The sequence below is a fragment of the Vespula pensylvanica genome, chromosome 13 (genome assembly GCF_014466175.1).
Source record: "Vespula pensylvanica isolate Volc-1 chromosome 13, ASM1446617v1, whole genome shotgun sequence".
In the NCBI taxonomy this organism is placed as follows: Eukaryota; Metazoa; Arthropoda; class Insecta; order Hymenoptera; family Vespidae; genus Vespula; species Vespula pensylvanica.
Genome location: NC_057697.1, coordinates 3,470,035 through 3,495,969, shown reverse-complemented (window position 1 = coordinate 3,495,969; position 25,935 = coordinate 3,470,035). Strand labels below are relative to the sequence as shown.

The following is a 25,935-nucleotide window of genomic DNA, read 5'->3' as shown; positions in this document are numbered from 1 at the left end:
TCTCTCTCTCTCTCTCTCTCTCTCTCTCTCTCTCTCTCTCTCTCTGCCACTTTTCAAAGATAGGTATACTTTTTTTCTTTTTTAATGTTTCGTTTCAATAGAAATAGAGAGAGAGAGAGAGAGATATGGTTTCTTTTTTCTTTTTCTTTTTCTTTTTATTATTATTATTTTTTTTATTTATTTATTTGTGTTCATATATTACAAAAGAAGAGAGAATGGAAAAATATATAAGGAAAAATTGTATTTTTACATTTCAGACAGAAAATAAGCTCGGAAGAGAGTAGTATAACGGAGGTATTGGCTTGGTATACGAGCGTAAATGCGGCCATGCTAGATCATTTGACCAATCAGATCAAAGAAACGGATAACAGCGGTGTATGGAGGTAAGTTCCTTTTTTCTTTTTCTTTTCTTTCTTTCTTTTTTTTTTTTTTTATATCTTATTATTTGATTTAATAACGTGCATTTATATTAAATATCGTAATAATTATTTTCTTTAATATTATTGATTCGGATATTAGACAATCAGTTCTCAATCGAAGCGTCATAAAAGTTTTTGTTTTATTTCATTAAAATTTTTGTAATATTTAAACAATTGTATTATCCAATTGCAAGCTTGTAAAAAATATTACTACTACTATTACAGTAGTCAATATCGTGTCGAAGATTTAGAACTATTGATTTAGAAAATGTAATTAATTTTATTCGGATTTTAATAAAGAAAAAAGAGAAAGAAAAAAAAAAATAAGAGCGAATAAACAGAGTCAGCGAAAAGTTTCTAAATGGGCCAAAATTTCCTTGATATTATTAAAGATCGATCAAGCTTTCTCAAAACTTTTTGACCTTGTACTTAAGCTTGCAGAGTCTTTGAAGAGACTTTGAAGAAAAAAATTAGCTTGAAAAATTTGAAAAAAGCGTAATTGATTTTTAAAGTTATCTCAAAATTTTTGACTTATCCTGTATAACAAAATCGGCAAGGTAGTATTCTTTTTATCATTATTTCTGCCCCATTTCGTTTTTCTTTATTTTCTAGATCCATCTTTGTTTCCTCTATATTATAAATAATTTTATATAAAATTTATTTGACATCGTCAACAATAGTATTAAATATATTTGATAACATTGAAAAATCTACTACAAAATATTAACAGTCACAAACGTTACAGTTACTCGTTATTTTTTTATTTTTTTATTTTGTAGTTTACTTTTAACAATCATTGATCGTACATATGTATGTACTTATATATAATACATGTAGCTATATACATACATATATACATATCTTTTTACATGCAGATATTTGATAGCCTTCAAAAATCTATTACGAAGTATCGAGAGTCTCGGCATTGCTTCCGTTTATGGGATCAATTATTTTGGACGTGGAATACTTCTAGGAGACAACTATGTTAGTTATGTACGTCACGAAGCTCTAGGACGAGATTTGTTGAACGGATCCCTCACATATGTGCCTTCTTTAAAACACTTTTATATCGAGCTTACTCGAACTATGACCGATTATGGCAGGATCAAGTCTAGGTATGTATAACACATGCATACACATATATGTATATGTATCTATATATACATTTAAAGTGTACATATACTGTATATATAATAATAATTATTTTTATTTATCTTCCTGTCTACTTACAATTTGTATAAATTTTCTAATTAATTTTTAAATTATTATAATTAGTGTTATTAAAAACAAAAAAAATTCGTTAGAAAATTTCGTATATGTATAATTATATAATTATAATATATATATATATGTGTGTGTACAATTATTATTATTATATTATTGCTATTAATAAAAATAACGAATTTATATATATATATATTTTTTTTTTAATAACAGGCGAGATGAAATTCTTCGGAATCTAAAACGAGAGCCTAGCGTGGATGACGCCATCGCTTATTTCGACTCAATGGCGACCTATGTCGATGAACTTCGTAAACTTCAACGCGAATTACGTCACATGATACGGTAAATTTTTCTTTTTTTTTTCTTTCTTACTTTTTCTGTTTTATTTTTTGTTCTTCTTGTCGCGATCATTTATGATGATATAACGAAATATGTATCGTTCTTTTTAGAAATTATGTTAATTCAACTCTGCAAGATGCCAGCAATAAGGAGGTTGCTGGTATAGCCATTGTTGTTTTGGTCCTAGTTGTTTCACCTATTATTATAATATTAGTACGCAATGCAGTGGCTACTATTCAAGTAAGTTAGTTTTACAAAGAGAGAGAATGTGATTCATAATGAATAAAATTTATTGGTAAATTAATTTTTCTTTCTTTTTTTTTTTATTTTTTTTTTTTTTTTGTAAATTTAATTTTCACTTAATTAATACGTATTAGAAGAAAAAAGAAGAAAAAAAATTCTATATATCCAAATTTGTAAACTTCTCAAACGATATCAATTTCGTAGATGTATGCTGCCAATTTAGCGCAAAAAGCTCGTGAATTGAAGAGAGAGAAAAGAAAGAGTGACACTTTGCTCTTTCAAATGTTACCACCTAGCGTAGCTCAACAACTAAAACAGACTCAACAGGTATATTAGTTTGACTTGGTATAACGAAAAAAAGAAAAAATAAATAAAAAGAAAAGAAAAGAAAAGAAAAAAAAAAAAAAAGACCACAAATATTCGATTTACGAATAAGTTAATAAATCAAGGTTTACTACGTACAAGGTGCCAGCTGAATATTACGAAGCAGTGACCGTTTACTTCAGCGATATCGTTGGATTTACTGAAATTGCCGCTGAGAATACACCGCTCGAGGTACAGTGGATTTAAAATAATTCTTTTAATTAACGTGTGATATTGTTTAATTTTTAAAAAGACGATTACGTCTATTAAGTATGATTATTCGCATGATATGATAATTACAACTCTTATTATATATAAAATATTCGAGTACTTAAATTACTCATTACAACTCAAAATCCGAATTTAAGTATCCGTATATTCGAATTTAAATACGAGTATTTGAGTGACAAATTTTCAAATCTTTTATTAAATGATTACTTCAAATATAAAAGCTTTCGTTTGAATTTTTATCATGAAGAGAATAAGTTTAAGTAAAACGATCAAAATGACAAATTTAAAGAAATTAATATATTAATATTTTATTTATAATTATTATTATTATTATTATCATCATCATCATCATCATCATCATCATCATCATAAGATAATAACATATTGTTTTATGATCTAAGAAAACAAGTTTACTTATATATTTCCCAGTGACGCAAACATGATCTCATTACATTTACAATATTACTCCAGCAATTAGAGTAAGCGCATTTGCTGGTGATATTATTTTCTGAAGATAAACGTTTTCGGAAATTTCATTTCTCTTAATTTCCACCATATCGGGTGATCCAAATTGTGTCCGATTTGCACGATTCCGTTAAATACATCTTAAATTTGGTAATTTAATGTACCTCGCGGTATTATTTTTAGAGGATATGAAATTTAAAAAGTAATTTTTTAGACGTACGTTTTTTATATTCCGAGATCATTTCTGTATCATTTGTTAGAAGGATACGTTGTATGGATAGTACTTTACTTTTTTTTTCTTTTTTCTTTTTTTTTTTTTTTTTTTTTTTTTTACTGTTTCTCTAATTTCTTTTATTTAATTCTATCTGATTCGAATACGAGATTCTTGTAATAGGAATACAAGAATGAAAAAGAGAATAATTTAATTACAGGCGTCGATTTTTTAATCGTATTATCGTATTACAATCGTTTGAATTTATTAATCAGGTCTTTGTCGTAAATTAATTATTTATTTATCAAGGATTTTGATAAATACATTTTAATAGTAAATATTATAAATTTATATCGTAAAATGGTATCAAGAGCTCTGTTAGAGAAGATTTGGCTCTTCGTTGTTGATCGATCAATAAACAAATATGCGAATATCCGGATATTTCAATATCAATTTATGGATATCCCAAAACTCAAATATTCATAAATTCGTATAACGATAATAAGAGTACTTAATGATAATCAATATTTTCATGTTTACTTGGTCCTTAAAAATGTATTAAATCTTTTTCAGGTTGTCACGTTTCTCAATTCGATTTATAAATTGTTCGATGCCCGTATCGAATGTTACGACGTTTACAAGGTCGAAACTATCGGTGATTCTTATATGGTTGCTTCCGGTTTACCAGTTAGAAATGGTACAAAATATTATTTTATAAAACTATTGACTTTTCTCCTCTGAAAACTTTTTTTCCTTTTTCTCTTCTTTCTTTTTCATTTTTAATTAATTAATAAATTATTCCTTCTGTTTCCTCCCGATTGTCTTATGAAACGAAATTATTTTTATTCCTTGTTATTTTTACTTTTTGTTCAATTGACTAATAAATAATTCGTTTCTTTCGATTTGTCTGACGAAATAAGATATTATTCTTATTAATATTTATTTCTTTAATTTAATAATAATTTAATTTGATCAATGAATTATTTATAAGAACGAAGTTTCAGAATTATTGTTAATTACGATTGGTTTGTATATGAAGGTGATAAACATGTATCCGAGATTGCAACGATGGCTTTAGACCTATTGGCTGCTTCCTCGGTCTTTCAAGTACCAAAACGTCCCGGTGAACGACTTCAAATACGAAGTGGTGCACATACAGGACCAGTTGTGGCAGGTATCGTAGGCAGTAAAATGCCACGGTATTGTCTATTTGGCGATACGGTTAACACGGCGAGTCGTATGGAATCAACAGGCGAAGGTAACGTTAACGTAATAGTTAAAAATAAATTTTGTTTAATAAAAAAAAAAAAAACAAAACAAAACAAAACAAAAAAATAAGTAGAAGAACATCGTTGACGCGAATATATAAAATAAATGATGAAACGTGATTCTCTTTTTGCAGCTTTACGGATTCACATTAGTTTAGAAATGAAAAAGGCCTTGGACGCTGTTGGAGGATTCAAAATCGAGCATCGCGGTTTGGTAGATGTTAAAGTACGTTTCTTTTATTTATCCATTCATTCGTTCCAATTATAAGTGAATCGTATTTTATTCCTATTAAATTATAAATATTAAAAGAATCTTTATTAATGACATAATTTCAATATATATATATATATATACACACACACACACACATGTATATATACGTGTATATACATACACAGGGGAAAGGCCTAATGGATACATATTGGTTGGAGTGTAAGGATGGTGGAATCGCAAGAGCAGCCGAGTTGGACTTGCCTTCATTCTTTGAAGATGTACGACCAGTCTTCATGCGCCGTTTACGAGAGGAAGGTAAGAAAAAGAAAAAAATGACAATACTTTAATCGAAAAAATGATAAGAAAATATCTCCATTGTGCGTTTGGTTAAAACTGTCGATTGAAAGTTTGAACAATGACGAATTAAAAATGTTTCTTGTTAAAAATTGAACGATCAGGTACCCTCTGATGCGAGCCCTACTCCCGGCGAGACCTGTGGTATATAAATCGTCCCGTACGACCTTGTATACGCCTATCTCAGCCAAATCTTATCGACCATTTGAAGAAACCTAGCCAAGGTCGTAAAAATCGACTTTCTCACCCAAACCTTCACATAACGCCAGTGAAAACTCAACCTCAATCACAATCGAGTATAGAATCCCAAGATTCAGTTACTTATGACGGTACACATTCGACTACACCCTGTCCACCTAGTTACTCGCCGGCGAGTCAAAGGAGTCGATTATCACAACCGAATCTACCGACATTGTTGATATCGTACGAACGTCGATCTGGCGGTGGTTCGCCTGATCGTCGTATAAGAATGTCACAGCCGACCTTGAATTCGAGTTTCAGCGGCATCAATTTCGTTGGTATGAATCGTGGCTCGCGTTTATCTTATACGAGTTTGAGGGCACCTTCAGGCGACAATAGTATAAACGAGGAGGAGAGACTTTCAACGCCTAACGTCCATCGACTTGGTGGTAGCGCCGGTGAGAATATATCCACGGTTGATAATGGCTCGAGATTCTCACAACCAGATGTCAGACGTTTTGCTCTACGTCAGGATGTACCAGCTAAACGCGAAAGACTCTCTCAACCTACGCTTCTATCTGGCGACTATTATCCAAATCGTGGACAACAAAGATTGTCCCAACCATGTTTGTCAACCGTCAGAGATTCTGGTATACCAACGATGATACTACAATCACCATCACCACCTCCCATGAAACACAAAAGATTTTCACCGATTTCTGCAGCCACTCATAGAGAACGTCTGTCCCAATTGGATATTGGCGGGAAGTATAGAAACTGGAAGGATCTCTCTAACTCTACGGTAAAATTCAATCGTGATAGATTCTCGATACCAGAATTGGAAACTCAGAATGATTTGAAATTGATGGCTGGTACACCTAAACAAAGATACAGTCTTGACAGTCAATTGACGCGTAATCAGGATAGTGGGAGGTCGAGATTATTACCGATAGCTAGCTCTCCGATCTCCGAACATCAACAGAGCAAGTTCGAAGAGATTACTGGTACGGTAAATGTCGGACCTAATAAATTGAAGACACCTACGCGTGAATGTTTGGAAAGTGTTATTGTCGCTAGCACAACGCCTATATTGCCATCGGGAGATCGCAGAATACTCGACTCTACGATAGCCCTTAGATCTATCTCACCTACGGCCATTTCATCTATAACAACATCAACGTCTACGTCGATAACTACAAACGCAACAATGGCTATGATTAAAGGTATATCAACAACTGTCTTACCACCTAGAGAAAGAATGTCTGTACCAGAGATCAGAAACTCGAGCTTACGTCGTTTGTTGGATCCACCGACTAGACAGAGACACAGCATAACAGGTAATCTTAGACAATGTCTACTTTCACCTAGCAAAGTCCATGACATAACGAGGAAACCTTACAAATTTTCTATCGACGAAGCTTTGGAAAAATTAAAAAAAGAAAAAGAAAAGGAGAAGGATAAAGATAAAGACAAGGATAAAGAAAACGTTAAAGAAAAAGAGAAAGAAAATATCATAGGCAACGAGTCTGATTTCGATATAATCCAACCCCCGAAACACATTCAACGTCATTATTCTTATACTTATGACATGAACGACGAAGGTACTTCCATTGGTAAGATCTCAGTGAGTAGTATACCTAAGAAGAAATTTTTAGAGAGTAACTTCGATGAGAATGAACAAGTTATCACAACTGTTATAGAAACTGATGTACCAGTTATATTAGGTACGCCGAAATATTTCAAAAGAATGCAAGCTTATTCGAGTGAGACACCTAAATGGATCAGAAAGTATCTAGATAGTAGCGACGGTCCTAAATTTGGTAAGAAAAGTACAACGGGCTCTGGTAACAAGGACAGCTCGAAATCTAGCAGGAAAGGTAGTAGAAGAAAAAGTTCTTTGGAATCGATCGAAGCCGAAAAGAAACCAGAGAATAAAACTCGATCGAAATCAGTAAGTAGCGGCGAAAGAAGTCCGATGATGAAGAGCACCGGTATCAGTCAAGAATTCATGAACAATATTAAAAACACTTACGTTAGAATCGTGCCAACCAGCAATATGCAAGAGAACAGATATGAAATAGCCGTTGGATCGAGTTGGACTCAAGGTAATGACAATCGTGGATCTTATGGTATTGTTGATGGTGATGATACCGATTCGGATGATTCTACCTCTATTTAAATGCCAAAGATATAGTTATTTTTCCAAATGACCGCCAATTAACATCGGAATGACTTGAGAGAATCTCACCATTGTATCGCTTATATAAATATCACGACTACGCTATACGCATATATATATATATATACATATAATATATTATATATTGTATATTATATTAAACTGTATATTATATCATATACCATATATCGTGTGTCACGTTTCATGCATTATTATATATATATATTATTATGTTTCTAAATGTTGAATTCGTTGGGAAAAAAATGATACCAGGATACAAGTGACACTGATCAGAATTCATTAAAATATAATTTCTAAACTTTTGTTAAATTATTTCTTTATTTTCTTCAAGATTTTTTTCTTTGTTGCAATCAAAATATTTAATGTTTTAAGAGAAAAATTCATAAGCGAAGTGCATTACCGTATGTCATTTTTAATTGAATTTTGTACTTAAATCGTATTTTCAACGCATGATCTAATAAAGGTAATAAGGAAGCATTAATTCACACAATATATAATTAATTATTGATTTCTATAATGATGATTATAGAATAACGAGTCAATAAGATATGAATGGTAATAATGATGTCAAACATTGTACATATGTCATTGTTTCAAAAATTAAATTATTCTTTAGATATACGAAAGTATATAGAGGATTACTTATTCAATGCTTTCATGTTTTCGATTATATTATTTTTATTTCCTTAATGAATTAAATAACACAATTTATATATATATATATTTTTTTTTCCTTTTATACTAATATAATTTTTATTGTTATATTGATGCTTCATCATTATGATCTTTATTAATGATAAAGATTGAATACAAATGAAATCGATGGTTCCTTGTATTAAAATAGCTGAATTATTTTTTAAAGTGATACTAGTCATCCTACTGAACAAAACGAACGTGGTTTAATAATTTTTTATCTCAATCAATTACCAAGATGATTTCCAACTGGTATTAGAAATATTTGAAATACTATTTTATATATTATGGATGCCAAAATATGTGAATGTAAATAAAATAATATTTCAGATATACATATAAGAAAGATTAGAAAGTTAATTAGTTAAATAATTTCTTTTAATACTCAGAAGTTAGAAATAATAATAATAATTGAATAAAAGCGTTTTTATTGTAATTTTATATTTTTCTCCTTTTCTTTTTATATTTCTCTTGATATATTATTTTAATAAAATTAAAGGTAATATAGGCCATCTCATATGATATTATCAGAATAAAAAATCACATTTCTCAAAAAGTAACATTAATAAACGAGTAATGTTAAGTTATATTTTAAACAATGCAAATAAATCTTTGTATTAAAAATGCTTTAGAAGAAACATTTGTTTTATGTAACTGAATTGTTTCATATTACGCTCTCGCATTACATTACTTATGTTGTATATTATTTTATAACAACAACAAAAAAAAAATAAAAAAGAAGAAAAATGTTAGAGCTTTCAAGACTATAAAATAACGTAGATATTAAATGTTGTGTAACGTGGAATAATAAATGTTACTGTTGTCAATAAAATATGTTTATTACCTATAAACACTAATAGAATAGAATAAAAAATAGATTAATAGAAAATAAACGACAATAAATGATTTCATTTATGGAACTATGTACGATTCTGTAATCGTTAAATCCCAATGAAATGAAATGTTAGTCAATGAAATATTATTAATTTATAAAAAAATGTTATTAAAAAATTATTTCGTTATCCTCTATGAACAAAAAATATAAATAGAGATAACAAAATGCAAATAAAAAAATAACTTTGATTAAAACATTATATAGTTCATGTATAAAAAACATGACTATATATATATATATATATATATATATATATATATATATATATATAATGATACATTTCAATGTCATGTCAATGTAGGACTGGAGAGATAACATAAGATAAACGAAAAAGAAAATTGAGTCCAATGAATTTTTAATTTTTTAATTTGACGTGTTTGAGTTCTATTTCTAATCAAATATACAAACATAAAATTAAACTTCTACATCTTTTTGAAAATTTCACTGTCAGTACTCTTTCTATTATTGCTTTAAAATAAGTTATCATATTACATTTTTTATTACCTTTTTTTTATATCATTATTATTACAACTATTATAATTAAACAATTATAATGAAAAGAACACAAAATAAAATTATTTTTTATAAACTATTTTATAAAGATTCAACGGGATGATGATATTTATATATGCATGATAAACGTTTACTTTTTTAAATACATTTTCATTAACAATATTTAAGAACTTAATATGATGATTACATGTTTCTATTGGAAAATAGAAATAAGAAAGCAGTAAAGAGTAGAAACTTATTTGTTAGAGGTAAATTTTGAAAGACCTTCTAATAAACTAACATATGCTGTATGTTCATAATTTGTACTAAGTTCGATGATTTTTTCAGCAAATCCATTTGAAATACCCTTCTCTTCGAGATAATTCATCAAGAGATCGTATAGATACTATACAAAAAGAATAAAATATATGTAGATCGCATAAAAACAAAATACTATATTCTATAATACAAAGATACCTACACCATCGATAATTTCACCAGCAACTGCATACACTTTATCGCTGTGTTCTCCTTCATAAAAAGTTATTTCATCGATACCAAAAATGTCATCTAAAAAGTATAAATGTAATTTATTATTACATTTATCTTATTAAACAAATAATAAATGCAATTTTTCTACTATAGCATAGAAATGTTACATTCTCATTTAATTATTTCATAACAAACAATTACGAATAAAATTTTATAAGAATGCATTTGATTTTCCAAAGAATAATAATCAAAATGATTTTGACCATCATTTTGTACTCAACACTTTGGTTATTCATATGATGCTTTTATATTTTTTTATACGAATTATAAACAATCTATGCTTACTGTAGCTATCATCAGCTCCGGATGCTCCTGGTTCGCTATTAAATGAACACGTAAATCCTAAAGTTTGATTTCCTCTTATAATATCTACGGTAAACGATGGTTTGCTTTTCATTTCTCCAATATCTGCGTTATCACTTTGAGGATCAATTTCTGGTTCAGAATTAGAATCTACCGTATGATTTATATTGAACGAAATTCTAATTCTATTTAGGATTATAAAATTGAGATATATTAGTATTAGAAGTTAAAATATAAAGTTATTACTTTATATCATATATTAGTTAATATATTTTTGAACATTATATTTAATCTTACTCTTCATTTCGATTTTTCTTCTCAAGTGTAACTTCGGCACTATCCAGAGATACCTTAAAACCATCTAATTCTGTTGGAATCGTTTTTAATTTCTGGGCTTTCTTTTCTGCAACTATCTCTTCAGCCAAGAACTCTACTAATTCCTTCTCCGCTGATAATATAAATAATAAACATATTTTTAACAATCTTAAATAAGCTCAACAATCTTATTTCCAATAATCTTATATAAGAATTATATATAATGATAACGCAACATAATGCTAATGATTAAAACGTTAGTTGTTGAAATATTACCGAGATATAAATTTAAATATAAAGTATTAAAAATTAAAATACTATAACATTATAAAAACTAAAAATTGTATCAAATTCAAACTATATCTAAAAATACGATATTATGAATGCAATATATATGAAAAAGATAAAACATTAATTAATAAATAAAAATACATTCTGAAAATTAATAAAATTCTTTAAAGAATTAATTCGTAGAAACAAATTCTGATAAAAAAAAAATATTTACCTTTAGTATGAGCATTTCTATTACATTCGTAACCATAAATTTGTGAATTCTGAATTTTCGGAACAGCAAATGATATTATAGCATCGTTTTGCCGGTTGCACATGTTCCACAATGTTCGATATAAATTATTGTTCATTGAAACATTGTTAGAAGTTGAAAATAAAATATTTTTAATGGCAGAACCACGAAGTAGATTCCTTACTAAACAATTCATCTTTTTTTTTTACAATTTATTTTCAATGATTATTACGATATGCAATACGTACAGCGTAAAGGCAAGAAGAGAATAGAGAATAGTAATAGAAATGGTTGCATCACGATCTACCAACCTTATATTATTTCCTATTTTATATAACTTCCGAAACGGAAATAGTTTAATTCGGAACTGTAACTTCAAAAAACCCTAGCTGAAGATAACTAAAATGGAATAATTTCCATGTTTTTTTATTTAATTTACTTTTCGGTCAGCAGATGGCAGTATTGCTGCCCTTTATGAAAGTGAAGTAGTTTATGTACGTCATATATGTGATTGTTCAACAGTTTTTGTAACATTCGATTAATTCGATTGTTTCATAATTCGTTTAAGTTAAATTCTTCGGTAGCAGTGAAGTGAATTTTTTTGAATTGAATAAATTTTATCGGATATTAATATGTTGAAATAGGTTCAATTGAAGATCAATACATATTTACGTATGAATATTTTGATAATCGAAGGCCAATGTTTACTCAATGTCAAGTTTTTCTATTCTAAAATTTGTTTGCTTTTAAGGATTTATGGGACACCAGCGCCGCATAGCGCTCAAAATCAAAAGTACACGTTCAGTAGTTAAGTTAGGTTTAGCACCTGTTCAAAAAGTTTTTAAACGACTTACGGAATTTACGAGAAATTAAATTTTATTAGTTACGTGATTTAATATTTCTTCATTGACTTAAACAATAGCATTATTGAATATCTGATCTGTCGGTTGAAAAGTTATTTTATATAACGTGCTGTTAATTCTTTTTTTTATGATTTTTCATCAAAATGCATACTAATATACGATTGTACTCATTTCTTCTCTATTTCCATTTATTTGTTTTTACGCGTTCGGAAAAAAACGAAAGTGTTTTTGTACCATCACGTGAATGGCAAACTATTAAAAAAGGTAATTAATATTATATTTAGAACTATTGTTATATGATAACATAAGACATCTCGTAAGACCACGTCAGTCGAATCGACCGTTCGATAATTTATCACGATAACAAAAACTTGTTTAATATTTTCCAAAATAAAATTTTTTTTCCTTCTCTAACACAATCCTTATTTAATATAATATAAAAAAATGTTCACTTATTTTCTTTAGCCATGTATATTATTATTATTATAATTTAAAAAATATAATGACACATTGTCGAATTAATTAAATCATTAAGATATATGTAATAAAAAAATTGAAACATTATATACTTTACGTATCCTTCTTATATCTAAACATAGCGAATAATTAATCGTAAATTTGTTTAGGTGAACCGATACCAGGAGGATTACATGTAAGGCATAACTTTCAAACTGGAGTTACAGAAGCTAAATTAATGGATGACGAGGAAACAAAGGAAAAAGATTTTAATGAAAATACCAATCAATCTCATTCAAAATCATTGATATTACACCCGGATAAAACATTGCTCGAGTCGGAGGATGATGAATCTGTGAAATCTACAAAAACTAAAGAATCGGAAGCATTAAAAGTTCCAATTATGGAATTAAAAGCTAGATTGAAGAAGATTAAAGAAAGCGTAACTGATTTGCCATCTGAAATAAATGTAATAAAAAATATTTTTTGCGATAATCTATATCGAAAGACACATTGCAGTTTGTATGTTATAATCTTTTTATATATTTGTGTTTTTAAGGATGAAAGTACACAGGCTAAAATGATGCAGAAATTGAGAGCCTATGAAACATTGAAAGAAGAATTAAAAGCAGCTAAAATTAATATTACCACAGATGCCGAAGTTTTGAACACTTTATTCAAGAAATTTCAATTATACAAAGTTCCCATGCATACATCTTCTTTATTGAATATAGAAATTGAAATCATTTTGGATATACTTAATGGTTTTGAATATTTGATTCATCAAATTGACACTGCTCGTTTATTTGCTGATATGGAAGGGTAAGATATTTCATAATTTTGTATTTTTTTTAATTAAAAAAGATAAAGAACTAATTGTTTGAAATATTCACAGGATAAGTAACATCATATTACCATGTTTGAATAGCACATACAACGAAATAAAAGCGGAAGCCTTAAGGCTTTTAGGTGCTGCTGTTCAATCAAATCCAAAAGTACAAGCGAAAGCATTAGAAAAAGATTTGATGCAGAAACTTCTACACATATTATCAACAAACAATAAAATTTTTGTAAAGTCCAGATGTCTCTTTGCATTGAGTGCCTTAGTACGTCAGTTCCCGGCTGCTCAGAAAGCATTGCTTGATCATGGTGGTTTAGAAATTTTTGGAAAAATTTTGAACAACAATCAGTTACAAACACAATTAAAAGTTATGAGACTTATTAATGATTTGATCGTCGAAAGGCAAGATATAGAAAAAATTTCTGATATTAGACAACGTAATGCGAAAGCAAAAGAATATGCTGCCACGGATCTTGAACAAAAATTACTAATGCATAGATATTGCAAATATTTATACGATTTAATGATCAAAAGTTTCAAGTATGAGCTTCGTGATCAAAATGAAATTGACAATTATGAATTACTAGAAGTTGTAAGTGAAAGTATGATTATGATTAATCCCATATGTAAAAACGAAGTTTACATGGACAAACATATGCTTCTACAAGTTATAAACGATATGTTAAATCTTTATCAAAATTTAAGTGGAACTGTAGAATCAGATGACGCGGACATAATCAATAATCAGATACAACTGATTAAAAAATTGAAGATAGTCTTTGAAATGTCATTGCACGAAGAATTGTAAATAACTTTAATGGGATCTGTATACAAAATAGAATATAATTATGTATCATAAATAAGTTTAACCCAGGGAAAGAGAGTACCATTTTCGTATTAATATTTCATACTGCAAAAGCAGCGATCCTTGTGAAACAGAACGTGAAATTGTGATCCTGAAACAGAAGATTTATCATTATGTTTTATATCTACAAAAATTATAATGTACATTACAAAGGCTGTAAATAGGTTATTATTCTATGTGACTGATTATTTTATATAATGTGATTCGTATAGTCTAAATCAAAACAAGTTTATAAAAACAAAAACAATATATATTATTTATTTTCAAATTGAAGTTTCTTGTAAACGTGTTTTGATTATAGACCAATGTAAAAAAAATGTACTATACAATATATATATATAAATATATATATATATTTATATATATATATATATTTATATGTACGCATGTGTACAGAGTGATATTCTCTTTCCGTTTAGTAAAAAGTTAATATAAATTGCATTTAAAAACAAAAATAAGTTAAAATCTTGGTCTTTATCAATTATTGTTTGTCATTTTGATGTATTCTTACAATTTTTCAATTAGACTAAAATTCGTAGGTTGAAGTTGATATCACTCCTGTTTACATACATATATATATATACATATATGTATACACATCATATTTATACATATTTATATATGTACATGAACACGTATATTTTTAAAACTATAGGAAACTAGAATATAGAGAGTACCAAGTTTTTAATACATAATTAATATCAAATTATGTTAAAGTAAAAAGGCACAAATGTTATATTTTCACTGTTTGAGAACAATTATTTATTAAATTATTTTGCAGATCTAGTTATATTGACTACCTCATTGTATATACTATAATTATATTGACAAAATTATTTTCAATATAGGACATTATTATGATACAAAAATAACCGATAGAATATAATATAGTTTATTTACAAATTTTAATGATTACATATATTAATTGGATTCGTTATTATAAGTCATAACTTTCAAAAAATATTAATACGTGGGAAATATATTTTAAAACAGGGTTTGTATATACAGGTGCTTTGGAAAGGCACTCTTGTACCATGTTAATTATTTTTCTTTTTTTCCTATTTTTCTTTTTGTTGTCTATCCATTATTATTTTGTTGTCTTTCTCTTTTTGAAAAGAATACCTTGTTTTCTACCTTTTAAGTACAAGGATTGTTTTAGATCATATGATTACAAAGAGATATATAAACAATATATACATTCGCATGTATCGTTTTGAATAAAATAATTAAGTTACCGTTTGGATATAAATGAATTTAATTACATTGAAAAAACTCTTGATGTGTATCTTTTTTTTCTGTTTTTTTTTTTTTTCTTTTCTTTTTTTTTCCTTGTGTTTACATATGTAAGTTTAGAGAGAACGATATTTATATATTCTAGGCATTATGAGAGACGACTAGGCCTATTTATCTTGACTGTGTATACTCATTTGCTTACTTATTAGTAACAAACGATAACGTGATAATTATATAATTATTTCATAAAAAATTCCAATTTAAAAATTATTCGATAATGATTATTATCGGTTTAATTAATCTTTTTCTATCAATAGATAACGAAATTGTGTGCGTGTGGGTATGTGCGCGCGCGATATACATCTAATTTTATAAAATATTACGTATTGAAATTTATTTCTCGAATGATCGTACATATCTACATCATTAATTTTACATTTCTTTACATAATATAATTTTTGTATCCATTAACTTTTCAATTCGTTTATTTATTATACAATTTTATTTTCCCACCATCGCATCATATAACATCAACGCAATCGTTCGTTCTCACTTAAATATACTATAAGTTTTTCTTGAAAACATATACTCACATAGAATTTTTTTAGGAACTCAAACGTATGTCCTTTCTCTCTCTGTTTTTAATCAGGTAAGTATATTGATTAATATACTTGTGTACTACTTTCTTTCTTTTTTATATCCGGAAAATTTATATCATATGTGATCTCATGTAATTTAAAGTTTTATAAAATGCCCTTTTTTAATTTCAATGTCAAAGAAGGGGAAGCATTTAAAATTATTTACATATCTTCACCTTTTTCATAACATGAAATGTCATTCGTCAATTCGTTACACATCTCATAATATAATATTCTGGATACAATGTTACAGAATTCAATTAAATGTAGTTGCGATCAACACAATCTATATATAACATTATCTATTTCAATTTGCCAATATAAATAATTCATTTCAGTTGTTTAGTTTATAAGAGGAAAAATATTAAAGTTTATTTAGATACAGAAATGTGATTAACTTTGGAGATTATAAAAATAAATTTACACTCTTCTCCTTCGATTATAAGAATACTATAACATTAGTTAGTTTAAATGATTCGTATAGTAAACACATTCTTAATTATTGTAAAGGATCACAGAGTCTGAAAAGTAGTGCTTCCCTCAAGCTTATTTAAACTGTTTTTAATATTTTAGGATACTTTTAATATATATATATATACATAGACTCCTATAACTTTGTAAGATACAATTTATGTGTTGGAGCGTGTAATAATGTATCCATATATAAGAGTATGGTCAGTCATTAAATTAATTCCCAGTTGATTATTCATCTTTCTTTGATGAAATTTTATCTTAATAGAGCAACAAAATTATGTAACTTTATGGCAACACATTATCTTTCTCTTGGGATAGGCATTTATAATATATATTCGTGTATATATATATATATATATATAATATATATATATACATATATACTACATACAACATACATACATACATACATACATACATATATATATATACACACACATATATTATTTAATGAGAGTGTGTTCTTACAGAAATTGTACTTCAGAAAAGTACCATCATAAAATGATCAACAGATTTTAGTGCTCTACATAAATTTGTTCAAATTAATTCCTTCCTTGATTGAAATATATATCTTTTAGTCGCAAAGAATTGTTAAAATCGCCATTAATGTAATACCAAATAACAAAGCAGCGAGTTGCTTTAAAGATTCCTTTGGACTAGATTCTTTAAGCAGTTCTGGTAAAATTGTAACTAAGCCGATATGGAGGAAACCACCTGCAGTAAATGGTAAAATCCAACTTGTCCTTGCCGCTGTAACAAAACGCGATAATGAAAAATATTATATTTATTATTAAAACAACATAAAGGCTAACTTATTTAATAAATTTCTAATACTGAATTACAAATTATCACAATATTTTCCTCGTAATAAGTCAGGGTCGAAGAAGTTATCAGTAAAGATACGAAGTGTTGACATAGGAAGTACTGGCAATTTAAAAATAATTCATATAAATTATACAATAAAATCTGTTTTTCAACTTCATTTCATTATTTTACTGTACAGGATGATTCACAAAAAGTAATAAAAAGCATATTATTGAATATAAAATTAATTTTACTGTTGTAACATAATCTATCTATAATCTATATAAAACAGTTATCTGTAAATTGTATTTTTATTAATTATCTATTCGTGTAAATCTATTAGTAAAAAAAAAATTAGAAATGTAAATCATTCTACTTACCAACTTCGCCGCCAGAAAAAATAATAGCGGCCAAAGATCCAAAAATGCCACCGGTTGCAGTCAAAAGTTGTGCCCTCGCAGCATCCCATCTGCTAAATCCACTGCGAAGTAAAATAGCGAAGTCACCAACTTCATGTGGAATCTCATGAATCAAAATGGCAAACGTAGTTAGAGCGCCTAATCGAAAGGACATGAGGAAAGAACCTCCTACAGCCAATCCATGAGTAAAATTGTCAATACAATTTGCCATAAGATTCAGATATCCTGCTATGTGCTTTGGCCTAGTTTTTTGGACAACAGTATCAACAGTTTTCCGAGTAATTTTTTCCTTTGTATCAGACGATACTCGTTTTCTGTCAATGATACATCCATTCAATAATGAAGATGACGACGATGAAAGACCATTGTTCTTCGTAAGTCTCTTCAAACAATTGCTGACTTCATCAACTGACATATTATCAGACAGAACGATGCCATTCGTATATTCTGATTTTAAGTAACCATTCTTTTTTGATTTCTTCACACCATTACTCATCTCCATGTAACCGTTCTTCATTGGTTTTTTTTCCAGAAAGGGTTCCACCTAATAATCAAAAGAAAAATACTTCTTGATTATTTTATATTTGAAAAAAGAAGAAAAAAAAAAAAAAAAGACAAAAAGAAATTCAAAGAATATTTTTATTAATGACTTGAAAATAATCATACCTCCAAAAGTTCATTACCCGTACAACGTTGATTATAGCCATTCTTTTGTTTAATCCCAATCAAATTAATACAATTATTGTTCTCCATTTCTTCTTTTTCGGTTTCAAGATTTTTTGTAATATTCTCAGATGGTTCCTTGTTATCATCTGTTTGTTGTTCCTCTGGATCATAATCGAAAGCAAAAATTTTTTCAACGATGACAAAAACTAAAAATCCAGTGAGAACCCAAAGACCACAGGGCATAGATGGAGAATTCGAATTTTCAGCTAAAAATATCGTTCCATTATTAATAAATGATAGTAACGATAATAACAACATAATAACAAGTAACAACACAACAATAACATCAACAATAATAAAAATAAAAAATAATAACGACAATAAATATAATAACAATAATAATAATAATAATAATAATAATAATAATAATAATAATAATAATAATAATAATAATAATAATAATCGAAGAAACAAATAGAAAAGGAAAAGAACAAATAAAATCGAGTACTTTTTATCGAGTTTCTTCGACGGGATAGATAATTGCTCGAAGAAAGAAGAACATTAGCGTAAAATGAAGAATTGTAATCATCGTGTGCATTCTCGGGACAAATCGGAAAGGTTCGTCGCTATTGGTCGAGAGAGAGACAGTTCAATTTATCGGGGCACAGCTGGCGATTCAAATCCGTAACCGACGCATAATAGAGTTCGAAGGCGTTCTACAAAGAGTTCATAAAGCCTCTTCCACCGGATGGAAGCTTCTTCTAATATACATAGATACACACAGGACTTCATTCAGAATATACAGAGCGTTCCAAATCGCGAATTGGTTTCTATACGTGAACTATGCACATCTTATATGTATATATATATATGTGTGTATGTGTGATCTGATCTTAAAAGTTAACCTAAAAAACAATTTACAAAAATGTATCTAACTTAAATCTTATTGGAGTTTTTGTTGTACACAATAATTAATCTATTTCGTTCAAATCCAATTCGTAAAATTTCATTTATCAACCATTTTTATATAGCTCCTTTATCGTATGTTTCTTTCGATCATATTTAATTTTTTCTTACCTCGTTTCAACGAATCGTTTTCCCATGCTTCTGGTAAAAGATGTAAAAAAACGTCACCCAAAAGACCACCAACGGCAAAGCTTAAAAGCATTTTCAATGTTCCTGCGCTAGCTGAAAAAGAAAAAAGAAAATAAAGAAAGAGGAATTATAAAAGTTTTATTTATTTATTTTATTTTTTGACATAATGAATAATCGATAATATTATATTGAAATAATACGATATTGAAATTAAACGTAATATGCATGATGGAAATAAACGTGTGTGTGTGTTCGTGATCTGCATATGTTATTAATTTTTCGTGTTTTTGCTTTTTGTAAATGATGATTTATATAAATACATACGTCGTAAGTACGTATGTACGCATGTCGTTGATTAATCATTTTGTAAAAAACAGATAAATATAACAGATAAAAGAAAAAAGAAATGACGACAAAGTTGCACTCAATTACGACGGGGTTGATTTGTCGTACCAGATGATATCATGAAAATACTTCAAAATAGACACAGTAAAAACACACACACACACACACACATATCATGTGATATGTACGTGGGACTAATAATGATGTATGTGAAATATATATATATATATATATAAGATCGATTGGCGACGTATGGCAAACGAAGATAAGGTCAAAGTTAACCTCTTTTCAACGAAAAGTCGTTTATCACGAATTATATGCTCTTTTTTATAGTCGAGTCAATGAACATACAAAATGTAATTTCATCGATCCACATATCTTCGAGAAACACATGCTTTTTATTTTTGGATTATGTGACATTAATAATAAATGTTACCGCGTGTATGTGTATATGTCTACGGAGAAATTTAAATATTCGTACAATAAGAATACATGGAAATATATTGTCCTTCTCCCTCCTATTCATATCATTTTTTTCCCTATGAATGTGCATCAAATATTTTTCTATCAAAATGACCGCTTCAATATTACATTTTAACGAACTAAAGTGCAAGCACACAGACAGATACACATATATTTTGTATTAATAATATTATTAGTAATATATTAATTCATCGCGTCAATTTAATTTATTTCATTCTAATATAAAAATTGATTCTTTTTCTATTTCTTTGAAATAACACGATCGTAAAAAACGAATGAGAAAAATGATCTTTTTTTTTTTATTTAATAAAACGTCTTGAATTATATTAAAAAAACGATCGTTCTAATGCGACGTTTCGACGAGTTAAATTATTTCGTCCTAATATTCTGATTCTACATTTGTAATTTTATTTATTTGTTTAAGTTAAACATTATTTTAACTTAAACATTGATCTTCTTTCTTTTTCTTAAAATAAACTCGACGTAGGGTGAGCTATGGAGAGAAAAAAAATAAAGAAAAGAAAAAGAGGAAGAAAAAAGGAAAAAAAAAAGAGAGAGAGAGAGAAGAGAAAAAAGAAAACAAAAATAAAACAAAAAAGAATATAATCAGTCGCGATATATAATCCACGACAAATCGATAAAAACCCGAAGAGAGGAGGAGCGTGACTTTACATGAGGATATTGCATTAATCTATTCTTATTATCGACCATACATTACAATGCGACACAAATATCAAACTCGTAGCGATATAATTGATGCAGTATACATTGACATATGTAAATCGTTTAATGTAACTTTTTTATTTTTGAATATTATTATTATTATTGTAACATATTAAATACGATTCCTTTTGTAATATCCGTTCAAAGGTCTTCGACGAATAGAAGCCATATTATCTATGATACTTCATCGATATATATATATATATATATGTATATACATATCATACATACATACGTGTATATATATATATATAACGGACGTGAAACTCTGTCTCTATATGAACAATTTACAAAACAAAAGATACGATATCAGCTAATGCGAATATTTTAATTTTTCCAGAAATTCTAAGAGAAATTATAGGGAAAACCCCAAACATTTGTAAAATGTGACAAGAACAGAAGCTAGATTTACAAACTAGAACTTCTCTCTCATCAAACTAGATATGTATTATGCTATTATCTAAAACTTCCTACGTGATAATATATGGTAGGCGTATTTCGACGTTACCGTTCTTTTTGTTATTGTTCGTAAGTACGCATACGTAATGTAATTTCATTGGAAAAAAAATTATCTCTAATTTGTACATAACTACCTACAAAAGATAAATGTGCATTCCATTATACACGAATATTCTTAACTTCTTCGTTGTATAATAATAGAAAATAAAGAAAAATAAAAAAAAAAAAAAAATAAATGAAAAGAGAAAAAAGAAAGAAAGAAAATGATGAAAAATTTATAATTTCATTTCTTTTAATTCTTTTCTTATTTAATAATTTTTATGAATAATTTATTTACGTTCAATATGTCATCCAGAAGCTATCGTAAATGATTATGAACGGAACCATGAGCATTGCTATTTATAACGAATGAACTATCTTGTTATACTTAACAGTCTTAATTGGAGATCTCAAGAAACATCGATTACGACTAGCAGAATAATTGCTGATAAAAGACATTTGTTTTTCTTCTTTCTTTTTTCTTTTCCAAACAAAAGAATATATACCGTTTATATACTGCCCAATATATAAAACGTGTATATAACAGGAAGACAAACTGTTTAATTATTTCGAAGAAACGAAAAGGACGAAAACGACGAAAACGACGAAAATAATCGTTGCGTCATTAAGTTCGACCGTAAAATCGATATTATTCGAGAATCGTTTGCAATTCTAATAGAGCGGTCTAATTTATTCATTGGTCGAATAAAAACAAAATTCGTTGTAAATAATTAAATAGCAAATTATAGAGTAAATAAAAAATGAGTATAATTATCATATTTCTATGCGTTTATTAGAACAAACAATTATTTAAATTATATATGTATGTGTATATATACCACATGATTGAAAAATGGCGTGATCGATAATCGTCACAGCAATATTTTTCATAAAAAGATATTGAAAATTATTTCTATCATAATTCCAATCATGCAATTTATCACGTGCTTGAAAACATGCATAAGAATTTGACTGACCTTGCGTGAACTAAACGAATCGCGTTAGAGATTACAATTTTACAATTTGCAATTCGATAACAAGTCTAAAGTATCAAAAGATTCATCATGAATGTGTTTGCTTGTTAAATGATAAATATGAATACGTGGGTTTTTCATTGATGATGTATCGAATTTTTCTACATGAACTATTATTATCTACATATTACTATCATCTATAGTATTGTATGTACATCAAATATGACAAGTTTCGAATTTGTCTTTCAAATTTATTCCAAGAGTGAAAAAAAAAAAAATAAAGAAAAATGCGTTAACATCGATCTATTCTTGCAACATCTTATAATAGGTTATGTTTCTATAGAGATGATGAAAGATCAAACGTTCTTGCAGTCTCACTTGACTTCACTTTTCTTCTTGTCTATTAAATAAGAGCCTATTATATTTGTTGCATCGTTGAATTCCCATATTATTTTTCTCCTATTTTCTAGGAATTAAATTATTATAACATTCCTATACATACTTATACATATATATAATAATATAATATTACTTTTTCTCTAGAATAAAAAAAAAAAAAAAAAAAAGAAAAGAAAAAGAATGTTCATTACTGTTATAATATAATAATAATGTAATATAATAATAATGATAATGAAATGTAGATAATAAAAGTAGGCTAAAGAAATTTATCACGTATATATTTAATACAGTACGATAATCATTATTCAGATTTTATTTCTACAGAGATATGTTGAATCAATAGCAAGACGAGAGATTAATCGTTTAACAAAACAAAACAAAATAAAAAAAGAAAAAAAAAAGAAAGAAATTGGAAAAAGAATACGTTTATGATAATTAAAGTGGCAACGAGATAACTTGTTCAAAGTTCGTATATTAGCATTAATACGAGATACGAAAATATATAAATATATCTTTACTTCCTTTCTGTACAATTTTACAATATTAAATAGAAGAGAATATGTCAAAATAGAGATTATGAGATTTTCATTCGGTGATAGATCGATAAGCGTACTTTACTTTATTATTCAATTAAAATTTTTTACGATTACATTGAAAACGTTAATATCGCACGCGAAAAAAAATTGATAAAAAAAATTAATGTTTTAGAATCAACTCATACATATAAGAGTTATATCATTTTATATATATATATATATATATAATATAAAAAATTGGTTTTTTATCGTTTAAAAATTTCAATAAATTAATCAAAAAATATTAAACCTCTCTGGAGGTTTCGAAATATTAAATCTATCTTTAATCGGATTATCGATCCGATTAAATGGAAAATCTAAAATCTTCATGGTGCCTTTTAAAATTTCTTTATCTATAATAAAATAAGCGACGAAACGTCACGTGATATTATATGATAATAATATGAGTACATTACTTCCTTCTAGAATGCTCGATACAGTTATCATACAGACATTGTCGAGATATTAATTTTTAACTGACAACAATGACATTAGCTATGAAAGACGAATGATTAAACTCTTAATTAATCGCATCATTTTAAAAGATTGACATATACCTATTTCATCTGTTCTCTCTCTCTCCTTCTCCCTCCCTCTCTCTCCCTCCCTCTCTCACTCTCTTTTTCCGACGATAATGTTCTTATTCATCATAATTTATTATCTCGAGAAAAAAAAAAGCTAATGATTATCTATGAAAAAATATACGACTGTCACGATTAAGAATAATTAATTGCAAAAAAATACAAAAGAAAAATAAAAAAAAAAGAAATAACCAATTCGATGACAGTGCTCAAAATAAAAGATAAATGAAAGAAATAAAGAGCACATGAAAGAATATTCCGTTACAAAAAAATCATTTTCAATCATAATTTTGTAATAGGTGTTATTTTTCTGTCTAAATACAAAACACTTTTGCGTCATCATTAATTAGGTTAGATAAGACGACTGCGAGCAATCTTATCGACTGTTGCTAATCTTTCCCGATGTTGTATGATAAAAAAAGTGTGTGTGTGTGTGTGTGTGTGTGTGTGTATCAGAAAGAAAGAAACAAAAAGAATTGTCATTAATTAGAAATTACTTGCGATATTTTCAACGTACTTTCCCTTCTACTATCTCTTTTCCATGAAATACCACTATATCATGATTTTTTTTTTATTTGTCCATCCTCCTTTTATTTTATTTTATATATCCTTCCTTTTCCATATCACAGTGGTACCACTTCGATAATACTCGACAGAAATTTATCAAAACTTTACTTTTGATTTTATTATCGAATTATCGATTATTAGCGATTAAATCGAGATGATGACTCTTAAAAAAAGAAAAGAAAAAACCAAAGAGTGAGAGAGTGAGAGAGAGAGAGAGAGAGAGAGAGAGAGAGAGAGAGAGAGAGAGAGAGAGAGAGAGAGAGAGAGAAAATGAAGTAAAAGATTTACAAGGATCGTGGAGAAAAATACTTTTTAAGAACATTATCATCGTTAGAAGGACATTCTATAAATTTCGTGATCTTGAATTCCGATATATGGACAGGTAACAAATTTTGCATGCATGTCACGCGGAGAATTTCATCAAACAAGTTTCATGACCTTGCTTACTACGATGGTATTAAACACGTGAGTGAGACGGAGAGACAGAGAGACAGAGAGACAAAGACAAAGAGACAGAGAGAGAGAGAGAGAGAGAGAGAGAGAGAGAGAGAGAGAGAGAGAGAGAGAGAGAGAGAGAGAGAGAGAGAGATAAAGCCCGAGAGAATGGAAAAGAGGACGATTAGAGTTTCATCGGGGAACAATGCCACTCCAGTATTAACATAATCCTTTCTTTTCGTTTTACTTACTTTTATTTTGTTCGAGTTCCTGTTAATCGTTTAATTATGATAACAACGATAAGACTATTGGTAAAGTGAATGAGACCGTATCCCGTAACACTCATTTATGTATCTGTCTGTTTCTGTTTCTATTTCTATTTCTATCTCTGTTTCTAACATTGCTTCTATATATCTCTTTCTGAAACGTATAACGAATAGAACTAACCATACAAGCTTGTCATCTTCGAACAAGAGACGTTATCTAAAGCTTTAGTTGTCTCTCTCTCTCTCTCTCT

General features: G+C 28.1%; 5 protein-coding genes across 21 annotated transcripts in view; 3 read left to right on the top strand and 2 right to left on the bottom strand.

Annotated features, from left to right (window-relative positions):
* Positions 1-5,578, top strand: part of LOC122633732 (receptor-type guanylate cyclase daf-11) — a 25,464-nt gene extending 19,886 nt beyond the window's left edge. For all 17 annotated transcript variants that reach the window (XM_043822034.1, XM_043822035.1, XM_043822031.1 and 14 more), the window contains 11 exons: positions 258-383; positions 1,295-1,534; positions 1,857-1,985; positions 2,093-2,222; positions 2,430-2,552; positions 2,691-2,780; positions 4,069-4,192; positions 4,535-4,753; positions 4,898-4,989; positions 5,163-5,292; positions 5,436-5,578. In XM_043822034.1, the coding sequence (XP_043677969.1) occupies positions 258-383; positions 1,295-1,534; positions 1,857-1,985; positions 2,093-2,222; positions 2,430-2,552; positions 2,691-2,780; positions 4,069-4,192; positions 4,535-4,753; positions 4,898-4,989; positions 5,163-5,292; positions 5,436-5,446 (1,414 nt within the window). In that variant the 3' untranslated portion in view covers positions 5,447-5,578. The remainder of the gene's footprint in view (positions 1-257; positions 384-1,294; positions 1,535-1,856; positions 1,986-2,092; positions 2,223-2,429; positions 2,553-2,690; positions 2,781-4,068; positions 4,193-4,534; positions 4,754-4,897; positions 4,990-5,162; positions 5,293-5,435) is intronic.
* A 222-nt stretch (positions 5,579-5,800) lies between these two features.
* LOC122633734 lies at positions 5,801-9,236 on the top strand. Its single transcript, XM_043822050.1, has one exon. It carries the CDS (start codon positions 5,801-5,803, stop codon positions 7,688-7,690), a length of 1,890 nt encoding a protein of 629 aa, XP_043677985.1. The 3' UTR covers positions 7,691-9,236.
* A 692-nt stretch (positions 9,237-9,928) lies between these two features.
* LOC122633935 (complement component 1 Q subcomponent-binding protein, mitochondrial) lies at positions 9,929-11,769 on the bottom strand. The gene is made up of 5 exons (XM_043822432.1): positions 11,467-11,769; positions 10,944-11,094; positions 10,629-10,831; positions 10,273-10,361; positions 9,929-10,197 (listed from the first exon to the last, which is right to left on the bottom strand). Exons 1-5 carry the CDS (start codon positions 11,678-11,680, stop codon positions 10,048-10,050), a joined length of 807 nt encoding a protein of 268 aa, XP_043678367.1. The 5' UTR covers positions 11,681-11,769; the 3' UTR covers positions 9,929-10,047.
* Positions 11,770-11,955: 186 nt separating this feature from the next.
* On the top strand, positions 11,956-15,295 carry LOC122633932 (nucleotide exchange factor SIL1). Its single transcript, XM_043822430.1, has 4 exons — positions 11,956-12,611; positions 12,974-13,272; positions 13,363-13,625; positions 13,699-15,295. Exons 1-4 carry the CDS (start codon positions 12,491-12,493, stop codon positions 14,450-14,452), a joined length of 1,437 nt encoding a protein of 478 aa, XP_043678365.1. The 5' UTR covers positions 11,956-12,490; the 3' UTR covers positions 14,453-15,295.
* Positions 15,296-15,385: 90 nt separating this feature from the next.
* LOC122633934 (zinc transporter ZIP13 homolog) overlaps positions 15,386-25,935 on the bottom strand; it is a 15,306-nt gene continuing 4,756 nt past the window's right edge. Inside the window, exons 2-5 of the mRNA XM_043822431.1 lie at positions 19,821-19,931; positions 18,744-19,009; positions 18,039-18,621; positions 15,386-17,604 (exon numbers count right to left, since the gene is read on the bottom strand). Of these exons, the coding sequence (XP_043678366.1) occupies positions 17,429-17,604; positions 18,039-18,621; positions 18,744-19,009; positions 19,821-19,931 (1,136 nt within the window). The 3' untranslated portion in view covers positions 15,386-17,428. The remainder of the gene's footprint in view (positions 17,605-18,038; positions 18,622-18,743; positions 19,010-19,820; positions 19,932-25,935) is intronic.

Coding starts and splice junctions, on each gene's coding strand:
- LOC122633734 (XM_043822050.1), top strand. CDS start 5,801: ATGTCACAGCCGACCTTGAATTCGAGTTTCAGCGGCATCAATTTCGTT.
- LOC122633935 (XM_043822432.1), bottom strand. CDS start 11,680: ATGAATTGTTTAGTAAGGAATCTACTTCGTGGTTCTGCCATTAAAAAT. Junction 10,832..10,943: donor AAGAAAAATCGAAATGAAGA/GTAAGATTAAAT, acceptor AATCCTAAATAG/AATTAGAATTTCGTTCAATA. Junction 10,362..10,628: donor CGGAGCTGATGATAGCTACA/GTAAGCATAGAT, acceptor TATACTTTTTAG/ATGACATTTTTGGTATCGAT.
- LOC122633932 (XM_043822430.1), top strand. CDS start 12,491: ATGCATACTAATATACGATTGTACTCATTTCTTCTCTATTTCCATTTA. Junction 12,612..12,973: donor ATGGCAAACTATTAAAAAAG/GTAATTAATATT, acceptor AAATTTGTTTAG/GTGAACCGATACCAGGAGGA. Junction 13,626..13,698: donor TTATTTGCTGATATGGAAGG/GTAAGATATTTC, acceptor AAATATTCACAG/GATAAGTAACATCATATTAC.